The sequence below is a fragment of the Microplitis mediator genome, chromosome 8, assembly GCF_029852145.1.
Source record: "Microplitis mediator isolate UGA2020A chromosome 8, iyMicMedi2.1, whole genome shotgun sequence".
Lineage (NCBI taxonomy): Eukaryota > Metazoa > Arthropoda > Insecta > Hymenoptera > Braconidae > Microplitis > Microplitis mediator.
In genome coordinates, this window is record NC_079976.1 from 6,150,262 (window position 1) to 6,171,767 (window position 21,506).

Consider the following 21,506-nt stretch of genomic DNA (forward strand, 5'->3'; position numbering starts at 1 on the left):
GTTCCAAAAAAGTAAATAATTGTAAACTTCCAAATTTGAGACTCTTCTAAACTTCGAGTCGATGGTTTTTGGAACTAAAAATACTCGAGAGCAAAAATAATTTTCGACTGAGTACTTTTGAGAAAGATTTTTTTTTACTCTTCTAAGCAAAAAAAATTTTTTTTTTTTCGGATTTTTTTACATGGGTTTTAATGTCCAGTTAAAGAAATTTCAAAAAGTTCTGAGGAAAAAATTTTTTTTTTTTACTATAGGCAACGGGCTGATGACAACATGTATTTATTCTACTGAAAAGTAGCCGGTAAAATTTTATAGAACTTCATTCTTTGAATTCTGTAAATAATTAAATTCAATTATGAACTTCGGAATTTAGGTTTTTTTATTTACAACCTTTGAAATAGAAACATGAATTTTTAATTGTGTAAAAATAATAATAATAGTGAGATAAATAAAAGCCAGTGTAAAAAAAAAAACGAAAACGATTCCGAGACAGACTAAGAAGTACAAAAAAAAAAAAAAAAAGTGAAATATAAAAAAATAAACGACACTTTTACTCCTAACTGCGACTTCAAACGAGAATGGACTCGACGTACCATGAAAATTGCTAACGGAGAAGGGTGTAGATGTGCTTGAGACTTAACTAGAAGTACATGCTGTGTTCTATTGGGTGGTGCCGTTGAGGTTATATGTTCTCATGAAACTCTAGATTACCAGCAAGTACCTCGTACTCGTTTTCAATATAGCGCATATAATTTCAACGGTATTTTTATTTTTAATCCGAAGTGTACAGCTGAGATTAAACATATTTCGAATTAACCAAAGGATTAACTTTATTCAAATTTTCATAAATTCTCAAACTTTAACAATTTGAAATCCAATTATGAACTTAATAATTGATGACATTTTAATTGATTAATACATTAGTTATAATAAAAAGTATATTATACTACAAAGGCAGAAAGTCTGAAAGTCTTGCACTGCGCATCATGATGCCCGAGGCAAAGTCGAGGGCATCATATCGCGCAGTTCATGGCATTCAAACCTCGGCCTGTGTGATCTATAACATTTTTTACCATAGCTGCGCCAAAAGTTTAAACTTCTGCCCTGTTTACATTTATGAAGAAACAAACGATAAAAATTAGCGCATGCGCTATTCTTCCCCCGAACAGAAGTAAAAAATTAAACTTCAGGTGCAGACCTATTGAAAAATATTATAACACTACGGGTAGGCAATTATATACACGGGTTAGAATGTCCTACTTTCCTCTCTAGATGTGTAATATACTATATGATTAAATAATCATGAATAAAATTATTAAATTATTTACGATGAATCTTATTGCATATTATAGTTTTCATTATTTTTATCATGATCTCATGAATAATAGAAATTTTTAGCTATATTCCCATGAAATACACGGTTTTCATATATACCCGCGTAAACACAGTTAGTGGCTCGTGACTGACGGCAATCGGGACGATTGCTGCAGCTTTACGAATCAGTGCGCATGAAAAAAATTTTTGCTACCACTTCTACAGGTGGCGTGCGTATAGTTTTACCTATGTACGAATCTTGGACTTTCTGCCTCGAAATTGATGCCGTAGATACGTACTTTCGACTGAGATGTAAAGAAAAATTTTAAAAAATCGAATCTAAACTAGTTGCATCTATTAACGTTTATGTACATCATATAATATATATCTTTAGTCGTAATTTAACATAAATTGAATTGTCAAACTTATGATAAATTGCCGTACAAAATTGATTTATAATTCAAGAACTTGTCATGTCACTTGATAACAAATTTATGTTATATTTATCTTGAAATATATTATGTATATATACATATTATTTTAACACGTATTTTGAGAAGTTACGAGCGTGATATATATATATAAGTTTCAGTTTAATTAGTAATGTAAATCGGCCTAAGCAGTTAATTATTATGGAGATATATGACGAAGCAGCGGAAATTGTCTACGGAGGCTGAAGTAACTTAGATATAGTTAAATTATTATTGTATATTATTAATATATGCCTTAAACTTTTATCTTTCATCTACTCATAAATAGTCATTTTTTTTTTGGTAAAGTTGAATCAAAGTTAATTAAATAAGATCATATCAAATAAATATGATTAATAAATGAATAGCTCACAATCAGCGAAAACCATAAAAGTTTCCGTGGATTTGTGTCTGTGTGTGTGTGTTTTCGTAATTACATATCGAACTTAAGTTTAATTTTACCATTAGGTCTTAATCAAAAATCAATATTTAATATTTGAAATTATTCCATTTCTGATGCTTTTAAAAGGTACCAATGGATTTCGGTAGCGTGTTAATTATATTAAATTTACATTCACGAAATTAATTAGTCAGATTTTAGTAAATTAATTTAATTATGTTTTGGTGATATGAACTTCTTTATTCGCATGAATTTTTCGAGGTATGAACATTAAAAATTTTTTAAAAATATTCGTAGATATTGATATTCTAAAAGAAAAGTGTACTGGCATAATCCTGAGGGTACACACGTTGCACCAATGAATTTTTTCTAAGTAAAAACGGAAAGTTTGGAGGCTGACAGGTTCAATCGATTTCCAGAATCGCTAACTTTTTGGAACGTAGGCACTATTTTTTGAACTTATTTTTTTTTTTTTACTACAGAATCATAAGTAGTGCGAATTTCACTTCTGTGGAAACTATCTAACACAATAACCAGTGCTGACCGAAAACACACTCGCAGCACGATTCTGCGTGTATTTTAGGACAGGCTGGTCATTGCTTTAGACAGTTGTCACGGCAGTGCAGTACGCACTACTTATGACCCTATCGTAAAATAAAGAGACAACCACAAAACATGATAATTACGTTCTAAAAAGTTGATTGATATTAGTAGTCATTCTCACTGCTTTTAAAGTGTCTGGAAAGTGTCTTTCGGACACATTTCGACCAGATAGATACCTGTCAAAAACACTAATTTCACATAATAAAACATTTCAATTAATAAAAATATAATTTATTTAAAGCCGTAAGATGGGCGGTGGCGTCTGAAGGTTCACTAAAGTTTACAAGCCCAATGACATTCATGCTTGTAAACTTCGACTATTTGAAATTGGTCATTTGTCAGTTTTCAGTCAGTAATCTATCGATCATCAATCAGTCATCTCGGTGGAAAGTCTATAGAAAGTGTCTGGGAAGTGTCTTATCATTGTTCACTATAGTCCAAGACAGTACCCGGACAAAATTTTATTAGTCTATCTACGACAATAAATTTTTCATTTCGACTTTTGGAAATAGTAGCAAAATTTTTTAGTGGTAAAAAAATTAGTTTTACGATTGGGAATGATAACAGTAAAAATTGATGGAGGTGACGATTACTATCGAAATGCTAGTTGTGACTGTTGAAGATTATAATTGTTACAATAGAAGATGGTAGCTGTTACCATTCAGGTTGTAAAAATTCTGAAACAAAAAACAGGATAGATTTATATAAATTTCAATCCTTTATTTATATCTATATTTTAGCTATGTACATTTTGTCCGTTAAATAATTAAAATAAGTAACAATATAATCGTTTAAGTCCAAGTATAATAAAACTTTCAAAGTATTGGAGCAATTATTGATAACTTTAAATGATTGGGTATGATCATAAAAATAACAATCATCCAAGTATTAAGTGAAATTCATCACACACACAGTTAAACAAACAGAAAATTACATGTCGCTAAGCTTCAGACTGTACCGCCGATGTTTGGATTCTTCAGTAGTTTAGATAGTAATTATTATTTGAGCTAATGGTATATATAACCATCGGGTTATTAAAGATTACGATGTTGATAATTAGTTAAGATAATAAAAGTTATAATTTCTGATTATTATCAATGATTGTAGACTTTGCCATATGGTTAGTACACGGTAAGAAATATTTTGCGGATATCACTATGCTAGTATGGGCGTGAACGCTATACTGTATGGTATCGAAGATTTTTATAGGTTATAAAATTGTATGCATAGATGATTTAACCATTGCGGGAATAGTAACATTGGCAATAGTTGTTACGGACGCCGCAATGTCAGTTTGGCCGTCAGGCCCATACTGCGTTGCCATATCCATAATGCTTCTGGCCGATAAACCTAGTCTAACGACATCTATATAGTTTTGGTAGTAATACGATAGTATACATTGATTGACACACCAGAAATTATGGCGGGAAAAACTAGTAGCATCGTGCCCTCGGCATTGTAGTACGGGTCTCAGGGCCATGCTGTTTCGCCGTGCCTGCTATGCATACGTGTGATCAATACAATAGCCCCAGTACTATACAGTACAGTAAATAACGCCATACTTCTGGGACTCGTTACAATACTGTCTTGGAATATTTCACATACTATTTCAGTCTCTGTCTTGAGAATATACAAACATGGTGTTGAACGCCAGGCATTTCTTACCGTGTAGATACTACAATTCAGATTGCCTATTTCATAATTTAAATGATATTCCTTTATATAAACCTTCACTATAAAATTGTCTCCGTGTACTTATTGCTGTGAGAAAAGAAGCTAATTCCCATCATCCGAGTAATCCTTATAATTCTATGTGAGATTTCGTTGTTTCATATTCTATATTCACTGGATTACTGTTCAGCGCAGTAACGGTTGCTTATTTTTTTTCCTATCTATAAATTCAATATGAAAAGCAATCTAAAACTATTTCTGATAAAAGGTATGTATATATTCAAGATTCTGTATATAATACATCCAGAAAAAGTTTTTTTAACGGTAGGAAACAGTTTTTCATTTTTGCACATTCGTATTTCAAATACATACTGAAGAAATAGCCGGTACCTCACTCTCATGTGCAATTGTCACGTCGCTTCATAGAGTTACGGAAAAGTTTTCCTCAAGCAATTCCACAACATTTTACACTTGCTACTCATGAATATTACATTTAACTTATCGATTCCTTCTCATTTTTAAAAACTCGTTTTTCTTAAACTAGAAAGAAAATAAGTTAATAAATAAATAAATAAATATAAATATGTTTATTCTTTGTTTCAATGTACAAATTCGGAAATTAGTAATTAATGTCACCAATAATTTATTTTATCTTAAGATATAAAACATGAAAGTACTTAGTATAGGAAATCACAATAAGAAAAGTCGTAAAAGAACTAACAGTTTGTTTGTTAGTTTTTTGTTTCAACATTTCATAAATATATCGCCGACATGATTTACATTGTAGGCGTAATTCGCTACTTACGTCACGAGTAAAACTCCTGGCGAGCGAGGAGCTTTACTACTGTGCTATTTGCTATACTATACCATACCAGTTTCTCGCAAGAAAATCGTTTGCTAGCACTTTCTGGCACAGTATCCAACTGGCAAGGAAATGTAATCACTGTTGTGAGTTACTGTGCGTATACAACTACCATCTTGCCAAAAACCACACTGTTATTTTTTCTTACAATTTTATTTAATTATTTACATTATTTTCTTATCATTATTTTTATTCGAACATTGAAAATATAAAGCTGAAAATTAACCTATTTAATATCCCGGGGAAAAATAGTTTAGATCTATAAGGATCTACTTCTGTAGATCTACATAGATCAACAAGTTATAAGCATCAATTTTCTTATTGGGGATATAAAGGTAGCCGGGATCGAAGATTTTCGTGAATTCCCACAAATCTTCGTAGATCTCTCGAAAAAAAGTTTTAATGGCAACTGTGAGATCTATTTTGATCTCCGTAAATCTGCTAAAAGTACACAAAAAATTGATTTCTTGACGCAAAATATTTTTACTCGCCCCGAGAAAATTTTTGAATTATAAATTGAAAACAAAAATTTTCTTAGGGCGAGAAAAAATTTTCTTGAGGCAAGAAATATTGCGTTTCCAATTTATAATGCAAAATATTTGTTTCTGCGTCGAGGGATTTTTTTTTCTGTGTAATGTAGATCTTATTTTGAAAAAAAACTACATTATTTTTGTCTGGGACATAACAATTTTTTGTTTTTATTTTGTAACTAAAGTTACAATAGTTATGCATAGTGGAAAATGGTCTAGTAAAAATATATATAACCAATTTCATACCAAATCACCCAGTTGTAGATTAGAAATTTCCGATCTTTTTTTCAAAAATGATTTTTTAAAAGTTCATACACTGTAAAAAGAGCGGTGTTAAAAATGGACTCGTTTTAACTCCGCCCGGTGTAAAAATGAAATTACACCGGTGTAGGAGGAGTAATACACTGGGGTTAAAAATACCGGTGTTAAAGCGGGGTAAATTGCGTTAGCTTGGAGTATTAACTTTAAAGATTATAAAACACAAAAAATGTCAGTTCTTTATGAAAATTAATAAAAAATATCATTTATTAACAAGTATAGTGATCGAGTAAGTAAAAATATTCACAAAGTAAAATATTTCAACACCAGTAAAGAATATCTACACCGGCGGCGGCGTTATTTTAACACCGGTCTAGAATATTTACACCGGTGGCGGCGTTATTTTCACACCGCTTTCGGGGGTAAATTTAACACCGATAATTTTAACACCTACACCGCTTGAACTTACCCCGGTGATTTTTTACAGTGTAGTTTTAATTACTTTCAATGACAGCCAATTCATATGAAATAATTTCCAGCCGAAAATTATATAAATATATGAATATATGGCTCTTTTCACTTGGGAAAATAAATAGGAATAAAATTATATAAAATTAAAGAACTAATGAAAAATGCATGTAATACCTTTTTAGTCTTATGAATAAAATTTATTAATATTTTAATATTATCAAACAAAAGAAAATAAAATATTCATAATCGATATTATTGGAATGACTAAAACCCCCGAGATACCGATTGTTCAACGTTCTAAAGTGGATTCGGTTAACCAAGAATTTCGCTTACAGTATCTACCTCAAAATGTATAGATAGATGTGGATATATATGTATATATTACCAAATGTATGTCTGTGGTTTTAGAATACATACCACTCGGCAAATTCTTACGTATTATATAACTTTTCTCCTGTGAGAATTCTTTTGTCGATTTGTAACAAAAATAGAAGAATATTTGAAAAGCAATAAAACGATGAAAATTACTAAACGCGAATGGTATTTCCATTCGTCGATTATTCAATCTTTTCAATAGTATATTATACTGTGTAAAATTTATTATAGTAGCAATTCCTTTTAATTCATAAATATAGAGAAGAATAATATATAAATAAAAAGTTGCAGATTATTTTTAAATTTTGATTGCTTTCGTTATAAATTTATATGAAAAGTTGTATACTGTCGTGCTTCTGACGGCATGAAATCAATAAGAATAAAGTAAAGATGGGACCTAAAAAGCATTTACTTAATTATTCGAACTATTTCTGACTGGGGTCAGGTGAACCCTAAGTCCTTGAGGGTTCGATGTCAACTGATCTCAGACATCCGATTTCACCGAACAGGATAATATTTTTTTGTATCTATTACTTTGTTAATGTACACTGCACGGAAAAAAAATAACTGTTGCAGCGATAGTTCTTTTTTTTCGTTTAGAAACAAAATATGTGCTGCGAACTACCGACAATCCGCTCAAACTTCGCGTCTTTCATTCAAATATTCGGCGTTGTTGAGTCAACGGCTACTGGGATCAGTTTAATGGCCCACCGACCCAGAGCAATCATTGTAATGAAACGATTACGCAAATAACGGTATTTATAGTAAAGTCCTCTCTAGACGCTCCTTGCTCTCAATTAAATTGATAATTGAACTTTCCACTTCAAAATGTTTGTTAATCAATAAACCGAAGTATTTAAACTGTTTCTATTTTCACACGAATTTATGATGCTCATAAATTGAATATGAAACGGTACCAGTCTCCAGTAACAAACTTCCCTATTCAGAGCAAGAATTTAATGAATCCTTTCAATGGTTTAAAAACGTAAACCAACCAATTTAAATTCCCTTTTGATTCAAGAATCCGGAGATCAGAAGAACATAGAAACATATTTGTCATAAATTCTGCATTGAAAATTCAAACGTGAATGCTTGCACATCAATGAAATTTTCCACTAATACTCTTGACAAGTACTTAGATACAAATTCATCTTGAATACTTGCAATTAGTGTTAATAAAGTCACATAGTTTATTTTGGGAGCAAGAACAAGTTGGTTCATTTCTACCATAGGTGAAATTCAGTACTAACTTCATTTCTACTGGTATAGCTTTTGTTTGTTTGTTACTTCAGCACTCGGATTGTTTCAATAATTTAAAAAAAATTTAATCACGATGAAAATTTCATATAAGTAATGAAAAAGCGTTAATTAGATTTTTTTCATTCACTTTTGTAGTCAATCAAATACGATGAATTACTTTAGTTTTATCAAATAAATGCTCCTCAATGATAAACAGTTATCATTAGCAGGATAAGATAAGAAATAATGATGTTCTTAATTGATAAATTAATTAAGATTTTGTCTAAGCACTTTATTTTTTCAAGGTGATAAATTATTTTGTAGAATATTGTGTTACATTTATTTATCGAGTTTGAAATAAATAACTATTGTTGAAAACATTAGTTTGTGTTTTATTTTTAAGCCGATCTTACCTATTTGCTGGGTTGTTACAAACAGTCTTAGAAATTTAAAAAAGTAGTTAACAAAAATTATCACTATTGTTTTTCTAAAATTATTTTTTTATGATAACTGAGTAGGAGCATAATTCTGATTAAAAACTCCGATTGAATTCGATCGGAAAATTCTAATCAGATTCAATCGGAAATTCCCGAATGAATCTGATTAAAAGTTAAAATCATTACATCATAAATTGTTTAGTAGGTTCGCTTATTGTTAATTATTTATAATAGTCCAGATTTTTAAAGACGGAATTTGTGGATAAAGATATCAAAGATCAGACTCTAAAAATTTAGACAAATTTACGTCAAAGAGTTTGAAAGCAAGATATCCGCCGTATCCGTTACTACCACGATGAAAAATACCAACACCACCTATAGGTCTTGTAAGTATTTGAACATTTTGTCCTTCAAGAAAAGGTACTGTAGTTTGTCCGGCATCTTTACTGAGATCAGAAGGACGAAATTTGATGAATTCATTTGTCGCCGAATCGGGATCATTTTTTGGTGATTTTGTTGGCTTGTCAGGATTTTCTAGTGGCAGTTCATATCTAAAATGAGCATAAAGCAACCAGTAGATGTTATTATTGATACTAACAGATACAGTAGAAGATAAAAAAGTAGATAATAATGACCTCGTGTTTTGGGATTCGGTAGCTATCCAACGTGTTTCATCAATATCTACAAGTTTGCCTCCAACGAAATCGAAAGGCGTAACACGGATTTGCAATTGAATAGCAAGAGACTTGAATTGTGAATAAGTAAATAAATCTTCAGCAAATCTAAATCTTACTCCCGTGACCACGGATCCTGAAGGTGCAATAATGTCATCAAAATTCATTATTTCTGGGTGTGCATAATGAGCTCCCAGTAGTAAGGGAAATTGCCACCCTTCTTTATTTGTAACATAATATTTTTCTGCACGTTCATCGTAACTAATATTTTCCAATGGCTTCCATTGGTCAAGACTAATTCTTCCAAAGGGCATCAATGTTCCTTCATATATTTGAATTTGAATCATTGACAATGTCTTTACAAATTTAATGCTTACGACGACCCTGAAATGTCGACCGAATTCAGACATTATCTTCCAATCCATTGTGTTGATGGAATTATTCTACCGTGCTTAGGAAAAGGGCAGTAAGTTCACTTGCTGCCTTTCTGTCTTACCAATGTTAATTTAATAACTTAATTAGAAAAGCAGTAAGTGGAGTTACTACCCTTTTCCTAAGTACGGTAGTATTATTTTGTCTAATAATAAAAAAAACAAATAGCACACTTGTTGTTACTGATGTCCGATACTTGGTTTCTAAAACTGATAGCAGTAACGACCCTTGGGGATTGTGATGGTTTTATTAGACAGGTACAATGGAAAGCAAAACATTGATAGCTATCCGATGAACTAGATCCATCATTACCAATGGAGCTTATAGGTCCATGACATGTATCATTATTGCCATAAACAATTCCATTGCTTAGACTAAACCACTCGTAACGTCTTACTGGATCGTTCTGATCAATGAAATACATAATTTGTCTAGATTATTCATAACATCATATATATCATAAAGTTAAGTAAAACTTGATTACCGATTCGCAAACATTAATCCTGCCGGAAAGATATTTACAATCCCGAAGCTGTCGGCATCCTGATTGGTCGGCTATATTACTAATAGACTCAAGATCACACGAATTTGTTGGACTCAAATTTCTTTCGTTAATTATAATCGTTTGCATCATTCGTTCCAATTCAATGTTTTCATCTTTAAATTTAATATTATAATTCAGATATATGCCGCGAACAAGTATTAGCAAACGCGTAAATTGTGAATGCCTTCAGTCAGCGGGCAGAAACAAACTTGTTTCGCCCCTCGGAAAAAAACAAATAATGCTTCTGCCCGCTGACTGCAGGCATTCGCAACTTAAACTCTGATACTTGTCATTTGTTTAATAGAAACTGCAGATTATTAATTTTATATACCCAAATGAGAGTTCTGACTTTGTGATTAAGTTTTATAGAAATCAGTATGAATAATTTGTATATTGTGTGACAAGGAATGAAACAAAATGATTTCAGACGAGGCTAAAGTTGGCTGCCCGAGCCGTAAGCGAGGACTGACATCACTCGAAGTCTGAAATTGTCTTCTCCCGGCCCTCGTCACACAATATACTATTATATAATTGAAAATATTAACATTATGATATCATTAAATTGATAGAATACCTGGGTTTGAAAGTTTTGAGTTACAATTATAAACATGATAGTTGATACTGTTCATCGTTAGTACAGTTTCATTTATAATTATTCTAGATTCATATACTATTTGGTCGGTATAGTTGTATGTATACTCGAATGCATCTATATAACGCATAAATTAGTCATAATTCTTCCGGTTCTTTAAAGAAAAAAAAAAAAATAAATACTGTTTTCGCATCTTTTGCTGGTGATCCAATTGAAATAAATTAATGCATTCAATTTTATATGAATCAACATTATTTGTCTATAATTATTATAAATTGCGTGTTGAAATGATTTATTTTCGCCACAAAAATTTTTTTTATTCATTTTCTCCTTTAAGAAATTTTGAATATTAATAATAAAATTTGAAAAATAATTTGAATTCTTCGATTCAAAATTTGAATCAAACAATCGGCTTCATCCCGGCCAAAAATTACATGTGACCTGAGACGTTCCTTATTTTACTGGCCTAGGTATGTAATATACTATTCTTGGGACAAGAAATTAGTATATGAGACACCAAGGGGTAAAAGTAGAACGTCGCAATTCGAGTGTTTGCCACCCTGGCCTTCAGCTTGGGTGGGCAAGTACACACACGGATTAGAGCGAGAAAAATTTGTTGCGCAGAAAAGACTCTTTTTTTTTGTGTAAGTTCAAATTTTTTAATATTCTCTTAGTATATACACTGTAAAAAATTCGCGGAGTGAATGCGGATTAAATCCGGAGTGAATGCGGAGTAAATGAATATCTAATTATTCACTCCCCTCGGAGTAAAATTCACTCCACAGGGGAGTTTTCGCGGAGTAGATAATTTTTTATTAATTTAATCCCTCCGGAGTGAAATTCACTCTGGAGCGGAGTTTTGAAAATATTATTAATAAAATATAACTCCACATAATAAAATCGAAGTAAAAATTTGCACATACATATTTAGGTACACACGCGCACTCGCACACACACGCACGCACACATTTGCACACACGCACACATTCGAACACACACGAACACATTTGTACACACACGCCCACATTTGCACACACGCACACATTTGTACACACGCAGACACGCACACATTTGCACACACGCACAAATTCGCACACACGCACACATTTTCACACACGCACACATTTGCACACACGCACAAATTTGCACACACGCACACAAACACCTGCACACACCCAAACACACATGCACGCAAACACACTCTCGCACACACACACACACACACACACACACACACACACACACACACACACACACACACACACACACACACACACACACACACACACACACACACACACACACACACACACACACACACACACACACACACATTATTGTTTAGCAGTTTAATATAAATTAGTATAAATTTATTTAAGTATTAAAACTCCGGACCGGAGTGAATTGGGAGTGAAATGAAATCCACGTCACTCCGAGATCACTCCGCTAAAAAAACTCCCAAGTCACTCCGCATGCGGAGTGATTTTTTTTAAAACTTCGGAACTCCGAGTAGTGGAGTGAATGCGGAGTGAATTCGGATTTAATTTCAATCCGAATTCACTCCGGATTTTTTACAGTGTATAACTTATTTTACCTTAGCATTGATTATAGAATCCATTCCAAATCTAATGATTCGAACCAACTCTCTATATTTATCAAAAACTGATTCAAATGAAAGTGATTGTAAGAAAATGAAAGCAGTTGGAAATATATTTGAACAAAAATTATGTTCAACTTTACTTTTACGAATCTCATTTATGTTATCGAATGCTGTTATCATACGGTTGATTCTTCTATTTATACAATGCACATTTTCTTTTAATTTTGATAACTGATAAATATTGTGCTTCTTTAATTTATCTTTAAGTCCATAATTTTCAATAAAAGATATGATATGGTTCCATTCCTGATCATTGTTAACATCTTGAAAACTTTCTGTTATACTTTTTAATTCATCGAGTGTTTTTTTCTGATCATCATAAATTGTATTGATTATTTCATTTATTTCATCGTTTAATTTTACATTCAAATAATAATTATCAACTGCATTGTGTTCTATTCCGTTAAAATAATTAAATATTGATTTAATATCATTCAAGTCTAAAGCATCCGTGGCAAAACTTAAATAGTTATTTAATTTTAGAAACATATAAATTATCGAAAATTTATTTATAAACATTTCGGAAAATTTTTTATTTTCGCTCAGCTCGTAATTACAGACTGTATTGAACTGTTTTATAAACTTTTCTGATGGACAACTTTCATTGTAATAATTTAATCAAACTCAAAAATAAAAAAGCTGTTGAAAATAAAATTGAGGTAATAAAAGTAATTTTTTATTATTATTGGGAAGTACGTCGAGAGAAATAGACTCGAGTTATTTTTTATTGTTGGGGAGTTCCCAAAAATTTTAAGATTTTAACGATCACTAAAAATAAATTTTTTTATTTATATGGCATAAGTGTCCGGTTAAAAAAAATAATCACGGGAAAAAACAATTTTGATTTACGTTGATCCAAAGTAGATCTACGGAGATCTGATTTTTTTTAAAATTATATCTACGTTACGTTAGAAGATCTACAGAGGTTAAGAAGATCTCATAGTTGTCAAAGTTCACTTTTTCAAGAGATCTTCAGCGTCCTCTGTAGCCTTCATAACAAAAATTGATGTTTGTAACTCGTCGGCCTGCGTAGATCTGAACAAATCTAAATAGATCTTCATTTATGTTATGGTTAAAACTTTAAAGATCTGATAAGATCCTTAGAAATATTTCGAGATCACTATAGATATAAAATCATCAAAGATTTAAGATCATTGTAGATTTTTAGAGACCACCGTAGATCTTAAAATATTGACGATCTTGCAGAATCATCAGAGATCCATTCCAAATTTTAGATCTAAATTTTATTCCCGGAAAGTATTAAATTAATAAATTAACACAATTTGATGTAATTCAAAATAAAATATCAATATTTATTTTTTAAAAATTTCGATACATCAGGATCGTAAATTCTAAAAGATACATAACCACCAAATCCTTTATTACCGCGATGAAACATCCCAATTCCTCCAATCGGTGAGAAATCATCGATGTACACTAGTTGACCATCGAAAAATGGAACTGTAGATTGTCCGGCATCTTTGCGCAAATCAGAAGCACGAAATCTTATGAATTGATTTGGTAATGAGTCAGGATTATTTTTTTGTGATCTTGTAGGTTTATTTGGATTTTCCAGTTTTAATTCTTTCCTGAAATTAATACACTCTATTAGTAAAACTCAGATCCAAAAATAGTTTGGATCTATGCAGACTAAGATCATTTTTCAGTGGATAATTTATGTGCGGAAACTCATCAAATCAATCATTGACATTTGAAGACTTAATTTTACAAGAATTTTATTGAAATATAGTGTCTGTTATTGTAGAATAGGTTTTTGATGTCTCAATTTGCTTACAAGCTAGTGGTAAATGCTGTCAACACACGGGTGTCAAATGTTCATTCTTACTAGGTTACATTCATCGGTTTAAAAAAAACTACACCTATTGTTGGTAATAAAGGGCAAAAAAGGTGCGATTTATAGGGATCGATCCTTAGTTCAACCAATGTAGGGTTGAAAAAACTGACCTTTGAGTTGTAGATTGAGCAGCAATCCAACGTGTCTTATGAATATCAGTAAGTTTCCCTCGGGGGTAATCACAAGGCGTAACACGAATTTGTAACTGAATCGGGCCTGCCTGTAATTGCGGATTCTTAAATGAATCGCCGGCAAATCTGAATCTTATCCCGGTGACTAGGTAACCTGTAGGCGCTATTAAGTCATCCAAATTAATAATTTCAGGATGTGCGTAATCAATTCCCACTGAGAGGGGAGTATGTGTTCCATTTGTATTTCGAATGTAATATTGTTCACTTGTTTCATCGTAATCAAAATTTTCCAATGGTGTCCATCGATCTTTTTTTATTATCCCACTAGGTGATAGTTGGCCTTCTATTATCTGAACTTGAATCATGTAATCTTGTTCTGTAAATTGTATCCCAACTATTACCCTAAAAAAATTAACTCGTTAAATCGAATTTACTTTCCGATTTTGGATATTTAAAAAATACTCAACATGTTATTGTTAATATCTGTTACTTGCTCTCTGAAACTCATCGCTGTGGTAACGTACAGAGATTTTTTAGGTTTTATTATACAAGTACAGAGACAGTAACCACAAAGTTCCTTATTTGTAGATTTAAATTTACTTGGTACTGATTTTATATATTCATGGCAAGTTTTCTGGCGCCCATAAATGTTGCCATTGTCATCCCTAAACCACCTGTATCGTCTTGCCTTTTTTTCCTAGAGTATCAAATTAATATTAAGTTAATCAAGTGTGGAAATTGTTCCATATCCCGAAGGTCAGTACTACTAGCAAGCACTCCCATAAAAAAATAAGAATATTTATGTACCATTTGACATATTTCTATATTACGTGCAAAATATTGACAATCGCGAAAATGTTGGCATTCGGTTTTATTGACGGTGTCACCAATCAATTCTAGGTCACAATGATGACTGCAAGATTGCGTTGTACTTAAGTCTTTCTCGTTAATAATAACTGCTTGAATCATTCTTTTTAATTCAATGTCTGTATTGTCATACCCTTGAATAATTTGAAAAATAGTGTTGGTTACATACAAGGTTTTTTGTTTTTTAATTAAATTTATTAGAGGTGTAACTATATTTACTTTTATCGTCAGGTGTTGGATCACAATTATAAGTATAGTATTTTATACTACGAATGGTTTTTCTTGTTTCATTCATTATTTTTTGGGCTTGCTCAGACGCTATTTTCAACCATCCGATATTATAATCTATAGGTTCTGTAATACAATGTTAACCTTTAAACGGTAACCCCGGTCTGACAGACCGCTAATCAAATTTAGAATCAATAAAACTTTTTTTAAATATGTTAATTTTTAAATATTAATTAATATGAGATTTAAAAATAAATAAAGTTTATAATATTATTAAATCACGTCTTTGGTAATTTTTAAGTGTTACAAGAAATGTTCTTTATAAATCAGGGAATATAATATTACATTATATTATAGTAGGCCTACTATACATTACATTATAGTAGGTCTACTATTGTAAACCTAAGAAGATCTACTATTGCAAATCTAAACAGAATTACTATTGTAAATCTAAACAGATTTACTATTGTAAATCTAAACAGGACTACTATTGTAAATCTAAACAGATCTACTATTTTAAATCTAAGAAGGTCTACTATTGTAGATCCAAGCAGATCTACTATTGTAGATCCAAACAGATCTGCTATTGAAACTCTTCTATTGTAAATATATAAGCACACAGAAAAAAAAAATTCTTGACTGAAGGTAAATATTCTTGATTCAAGAAATCTTTTTTGGAGACCTAAATTTTCTCAGATAAAGTAGAAACCTTCTCCGACCAAGATGAATTGTTTTTAACCAAGACAAATTCTCTTGGCTCAAGAAAATCTTGATTTGGTTCCCGAAAACGTTTGTCTTCAAAAATATTTTCTTGACTCAAGATAACTTTTTTTTCTGTGCAGATCTACTTTTCCAAATCTAAACAGATCTACTATTGTAAATCTAAGAAGAGCTACTATTGTAGATCTACTGTAGCAAATCCAAACAGATCTACTATTGTAAATCTTAGACGAGCTACTATTGTAGATCTAAGTCGATCTACTGTTGTAGATCCAAGCAGATCGACCATTGTAGATCCAAGCAGATCTACTTTTCCAAATTTAAACAAATCTACTATTGTAGATTTAAGAAGAGCTACTATTGTAGATCTAGGAAGATCTACTACTGCAAATCTAAGCAGATCTACTTTTGTAGATCTAAATATATCTACGATTGTAGATTTAAGTAGATGATCTACTACTGGAGATTTACGTAAATTTAAATTATTTGTTCCCAAGCTATATCTTGTACGAGATACTATTTGTCACTGCTCATAATCGGATACTCCCGCTATTATTATTAGCATCATTGATGATCTTAGAGAGTGCCCTAAATAAATAAATACCCAACCATTGATCACATAATACATACGATTCTCACATCGTACTTCCATCGCCCATTTGAAGTACATCATTGCACAATATTTGATATGTCCCATCATTATCAAATGATAATAATTCCACAGAGCTCTGCTAAATGACATAAGCTTGCCACATAAATCGATTTTATTATTACTCTAAAAAATGAAATCAATGCTCATTTAAATCTTCAATATCTATTCATAGTTCAGCTTTCATCCAATCGGATTCAAATAAAGACTTTTAATTATTAGTTTATTAATAATTAATAAATACCTGCAATGAAATTATTGAACCCATTTCCGTTCTGACCATACGGCCAATAAATTTAGTATACAATCTAAAAATACTTTCACGACGTAAATTATCAAAAAATGAATTGAGAATCGGTAATGAAAAATTACAGAAATTTCCGACACTTCCACTGTACATACTCATTTGACCAATTGACTTAAATAATTTCATTGATGTGTCGATTGTCTTCAACAAATTCGATATTTCACTTTCAGAATTAAAAAAGTAATGAACCATATACGCAGGCTTTATTTTGAACCCATAGACTCCAATCAATGACATGAAATCTGTCCATTCAGAGTCATCATACTGATCATCAAATTTCGATGACATATAATTTAATTCATCAAATATTTTATACTTGTCGGTATAAATAATATCCAATATTTTTTTATTTTCTTTGTCATTTAATTTAAAGTCAAATTTGTAATCATTTATTGCGATTCGTTCTATTTTTTTCAAATAATTATAAATTGACGTCACATTTTTTAAATCTAACTCATTACTTGAGGCTATCACACTATTTTTAGAAAACGTAAAAAATAAAATAACTATATAATTTGTATATAACATAACTTTAATTTATTTTTAACTTTTAAAATTATCAACTCGTCAAAGCGTGGTATGACTTTAAATGAATTTTATATATTTACTTTACTTTTGAAACTTAATGACATCACAAAGAAGTACAAATACTCCCAAATATCTTTTTTTTTTTTTTTTTTTTTTTTCTTTATAAAGACCTGAATAGTTGTAATATTTCTTTATTTCATATTTTATCATCAGAACAGTGATTAATTAAATTTATAATGGTCATTAGGTTTAATGACTCTGGAAATATCCGAGTATCTTTGCGATAAGCTCAAAAAATACTTCTATTGGTAATTGATTTTTTAACTCGTTCATCACTAAAAATAAAATACATATGTTAGATATATTATATACAGTAGAGTGATGTATATAAAACAAATTAAAAGAATTATTATCATTATTATTATTACTTTTTTTCAAGTGTTGTACTGTAGTGAGAGATATAACGTGTAACATTAATTGAGTTTTGAAAGTGATCTATATTTATTTTTATGATACTTTTCGGGTTTTTTTTTCATTATGAAATACTAAACGATATCTACATATATTAGGCTGTATCAAAAAAATCGGCTATTTTTTTTTTACTTCATTATATCGAAAATATTGTTGGAAATGACGAAAAAAAAATACTATAAAAGTTTGAGCTCTTAATATTAATATTAACAACTGCCGCATCGCAATTTTCGATTTCCCGTTTAAATAACATGGGAAAATTTATTTTTTAAGCTTAGGAATTTTGTAGCTCACGGTGGGACCAATACTACGCTCTACAAAGAAGGTCTCTTATGATTTTTCGATATTTTTATTTCTTCAAAAGTTATTCGAAGTTAAAGTTAGATTGACGATAAATTTTTACATTTTTTAAATTTTTTGACGCAACCATCAACTTAATCGGAAAATTTTATAAGACATTTTTTGTAGAGCATTTTATTTCCTATAACTTATCTTATAGAAAATTTTCGATATTTCTCACAAGTCGTAAGTTATTTGCAATTAACTGAAAATTTTCTTAAATAATCTAAATTTTGTTGCTTAAAATTAATTATATTAAATTTTCAGTTAATTGTAAATAATTTACGACTATTTCAACGACTAATAATTCAATTAATTAATAAACATACTGTTCAACTGTAGTGATCGAGTAAGTAAAAATATTCACAATAGAAAATATCTTTAACTCCGGGAAATTTATTTAACACCGGTAAAGAATATTTACATCCGCGGCAGTGTTATTTTAACACCGCTTTCGGTGTTGAAATTTAACACCGAAAATTATAACACCTACACCGCCTGGACTTACCCCGGTTTTTTTTTACAGTATATAATATAAATGAAGTCATGAGTCACGAGAACGCCTCTTACGGTGAAAACAGTTACTATTTTAAATTACGATTTAGTGTCGTAATTTTTATAAATTACATTGCACTATTCATTTTGTAGAACAGTAAATAGGAAGATTAAATATAGTTTTTAAATTGTAATTTATTCTTTTTTTTGGGTATCGGGTATCGAGATATTTTATAAATTGTATGAGGAATGATCAAATAATATTTGTTTAATTAAAATTTTTATTATGGAATTATATTTTAATTACTTTAACGGAGAGCATATTCTTTAATGGAAACCATTAACGTTGGTATCAGTGGTAGAAAAAGAAGAATCTTATTTTAATTATAAAAGATTAATTTAAAAACTGATTGGAGAAAATTTATTTTTCTTTGTGGCCTCGATTGAGAAGGATGTGAATATTTAAAAAAGACTTATATAGGGGAAGGGCAGAAAAAAACCGGACCGCAAAAGAAATGATGGATTTTCATGTATCTGAGTACAGCGAATCTTTTTTTTTTTAAACTTGAATTTGAAGTAATTAAACCGAATTTTCAGTTGTCGTAAAAAAAAAATCATCCCTGTCACTAAATAGTAAATTCTTACATTCTATACAGTAACATGAGCTGTGCTGAGAGATATGTATACTCTTGAACTGCGAATGACGACTATTTTAACAGTAACCAGTCATATGTTTCATGTACTGTATAACACAGCATTGGTTACTATCCAAAAAGTAATAGTACGTGTTAAGCAATGATTTACTTCTGTTATAGTATGGAATTAGACATATTAAAATGTATTTTTACCTGTATTTTTCGTCGATTACTGCGCAGAACAGTACACGGAAAAAAGAGCAGTTGAAAAATTACAGTTTCGTATAGTAGTAAAGCTCTTCGAGTCTGAAACTGTAAAAATTACATTTTTTATCAGTAAATTTTACAGAAATAAATATTACAGTTTCAAACTCGATATTGTCGATTTAAACTGTAAAATTTGCTGCTTAAAATTGTATTAATTTTATTACTATAACAAATTTCTAAAATTACAGTTTAAGCTTTAATGTTTAAAGACTTTTGCCCGGAAAGCCGATTTTTACTGTAGAAACTGTAATTTTTCAACTGCTCTTTTTTCCGTGTAACCAGTGCTATTTATTTTTTTTCGTGTACGTATTTTTTGCGGCCAGTAATACATTGAGTCGACTGAAAAATTCCTGAAGAAAATTTTCAAAAAATTTTTTACCAAATTTTTGAGGTAGTCCATTTTCCCCACCCAGTTTTGTTTTGCTCACCTTTTCTCTTTTTCTCTCTCTCTATATATATACTCTTTAAAAACGAATTAGTGAAAATCACGTGACAATCTCTATTTGGCAGTGAATAGTCACTTATTGCATGTACCTGAAGATCGGAGCGTTTTTCGCGCAACGAAAATGAAAAAATTTATGTAATTTGACAGCTTAAGGGGTAATTGGGGGTGGCTGCAATTTTCAGCTGACGTACCAAAGTCTACGTGAAACATTTCAGAAATCTAGATCCAGTAGATTTTTTACTTTTCATTTCGTTTTTTATTTTCGTTCCACGAAAAACGTTCCGATTTTCTGGTACATCTTATTGCTAGTGAAAAGTATACCACTGTTTGAATTAGTGACATACTTTTCACTCGTAAACAGTGAATAGTCACTATTTTCTCTGTTTCAAATTTAAGAGAGAATATATATGTATATATATCACATCTATAAGAATGAAAAAAATTTCGATAACAATTTTATGATAAAATATTATAAATTTATATACACCCATGTACAATATGTTGTTACAACGTTTGCATTTGATGTCTACATCACGACATCCTGCAATTAGTCTAGACATTTACGAGTCGCGCTTATCTTTAACATGATTGGATAAATGTTTTATTTTATTTATATTAATATTCATATACATATATATATATATATAAATTTATCTGATATATTTTACTTGTTCGTTGCAAACAACTTTTTTTTTGTCATCATTGTTATGAGTCATGCAAAAAGATTGAATTCATAAATAAAATAAAACTAAGCATGACAAGAAAAATGACTTATAATTTTTTATTTATTTACAATCCGTTTTCGATGATTACATCATACGCAAGCAGTTCATAAATAAATTAAAACCTTTAAAATGATAAATCCCGAGTGATTTATTTGTAATTATAGTTTAGATTGAAAGTTATATTTATAATGCTATTATTTAAGTAATTTCAATAGAAGAGTTATATTAAGTGCCGTAGAGTAAATAGAATAAGTGATGTAGGTAAATACAAAGTCAGACGAATTACTCGTACAAGAAGGGCTTGGATAATACGAA

The 21,506-nt window shown here is 30.5% G+C and overlaps 2 protein-coding genes across 3 annotated transcripts in view; one reads left to right on the forward strand and one right to left on the reverse strand.

Moving 5' to 3' along the window:
* The window catches only part of LOC130672678 (diacylglycerol O-acyltransferase 1), a 97,931-nt gene that overhangs the window by 36,264 nt on the left and 40,161 nt on the right, over positions 1-21,506 (forward strand). The gene's annotated exons all lie outside the window — the stretch shown is intronic.
* LOC130672679 (uncharacterized) lies at positions 8,502-12,609 on the reverse strand. 2 transcript variants are annotated; one of them, XM_057477351.1, is made up of 5 exons: positions 12,464-12,609; positions 10,218-10,390; positions 9,907-10,139; positions 9,263-9,685; positions 8,502-9,178 (listed from the first exon to the last, which is right to left on the reverse strand). In XM_057477351.1, the coding sequence occupies exons 2-5, from the start codon at positions 10,365-10,367 to the stop codon at positions 8,899-8,901; spliced, it is 1,086 nt and encodes a 361-aa protein (XP_057333334.1). In that variant the 5' UTR covers positions 10,368-10,390; positions 12,464-12,609; the 3' UTR covers positions 8,502-8,898. The 2 variants fall into 2 exon arrangements, with proteins under 2 accessions (XP_057333334.1, XP_057333333.1); XM_057477350.1 differs by lacking the exon at positions 12,464-12,609 and adding an exon at positions 10,852-11,005.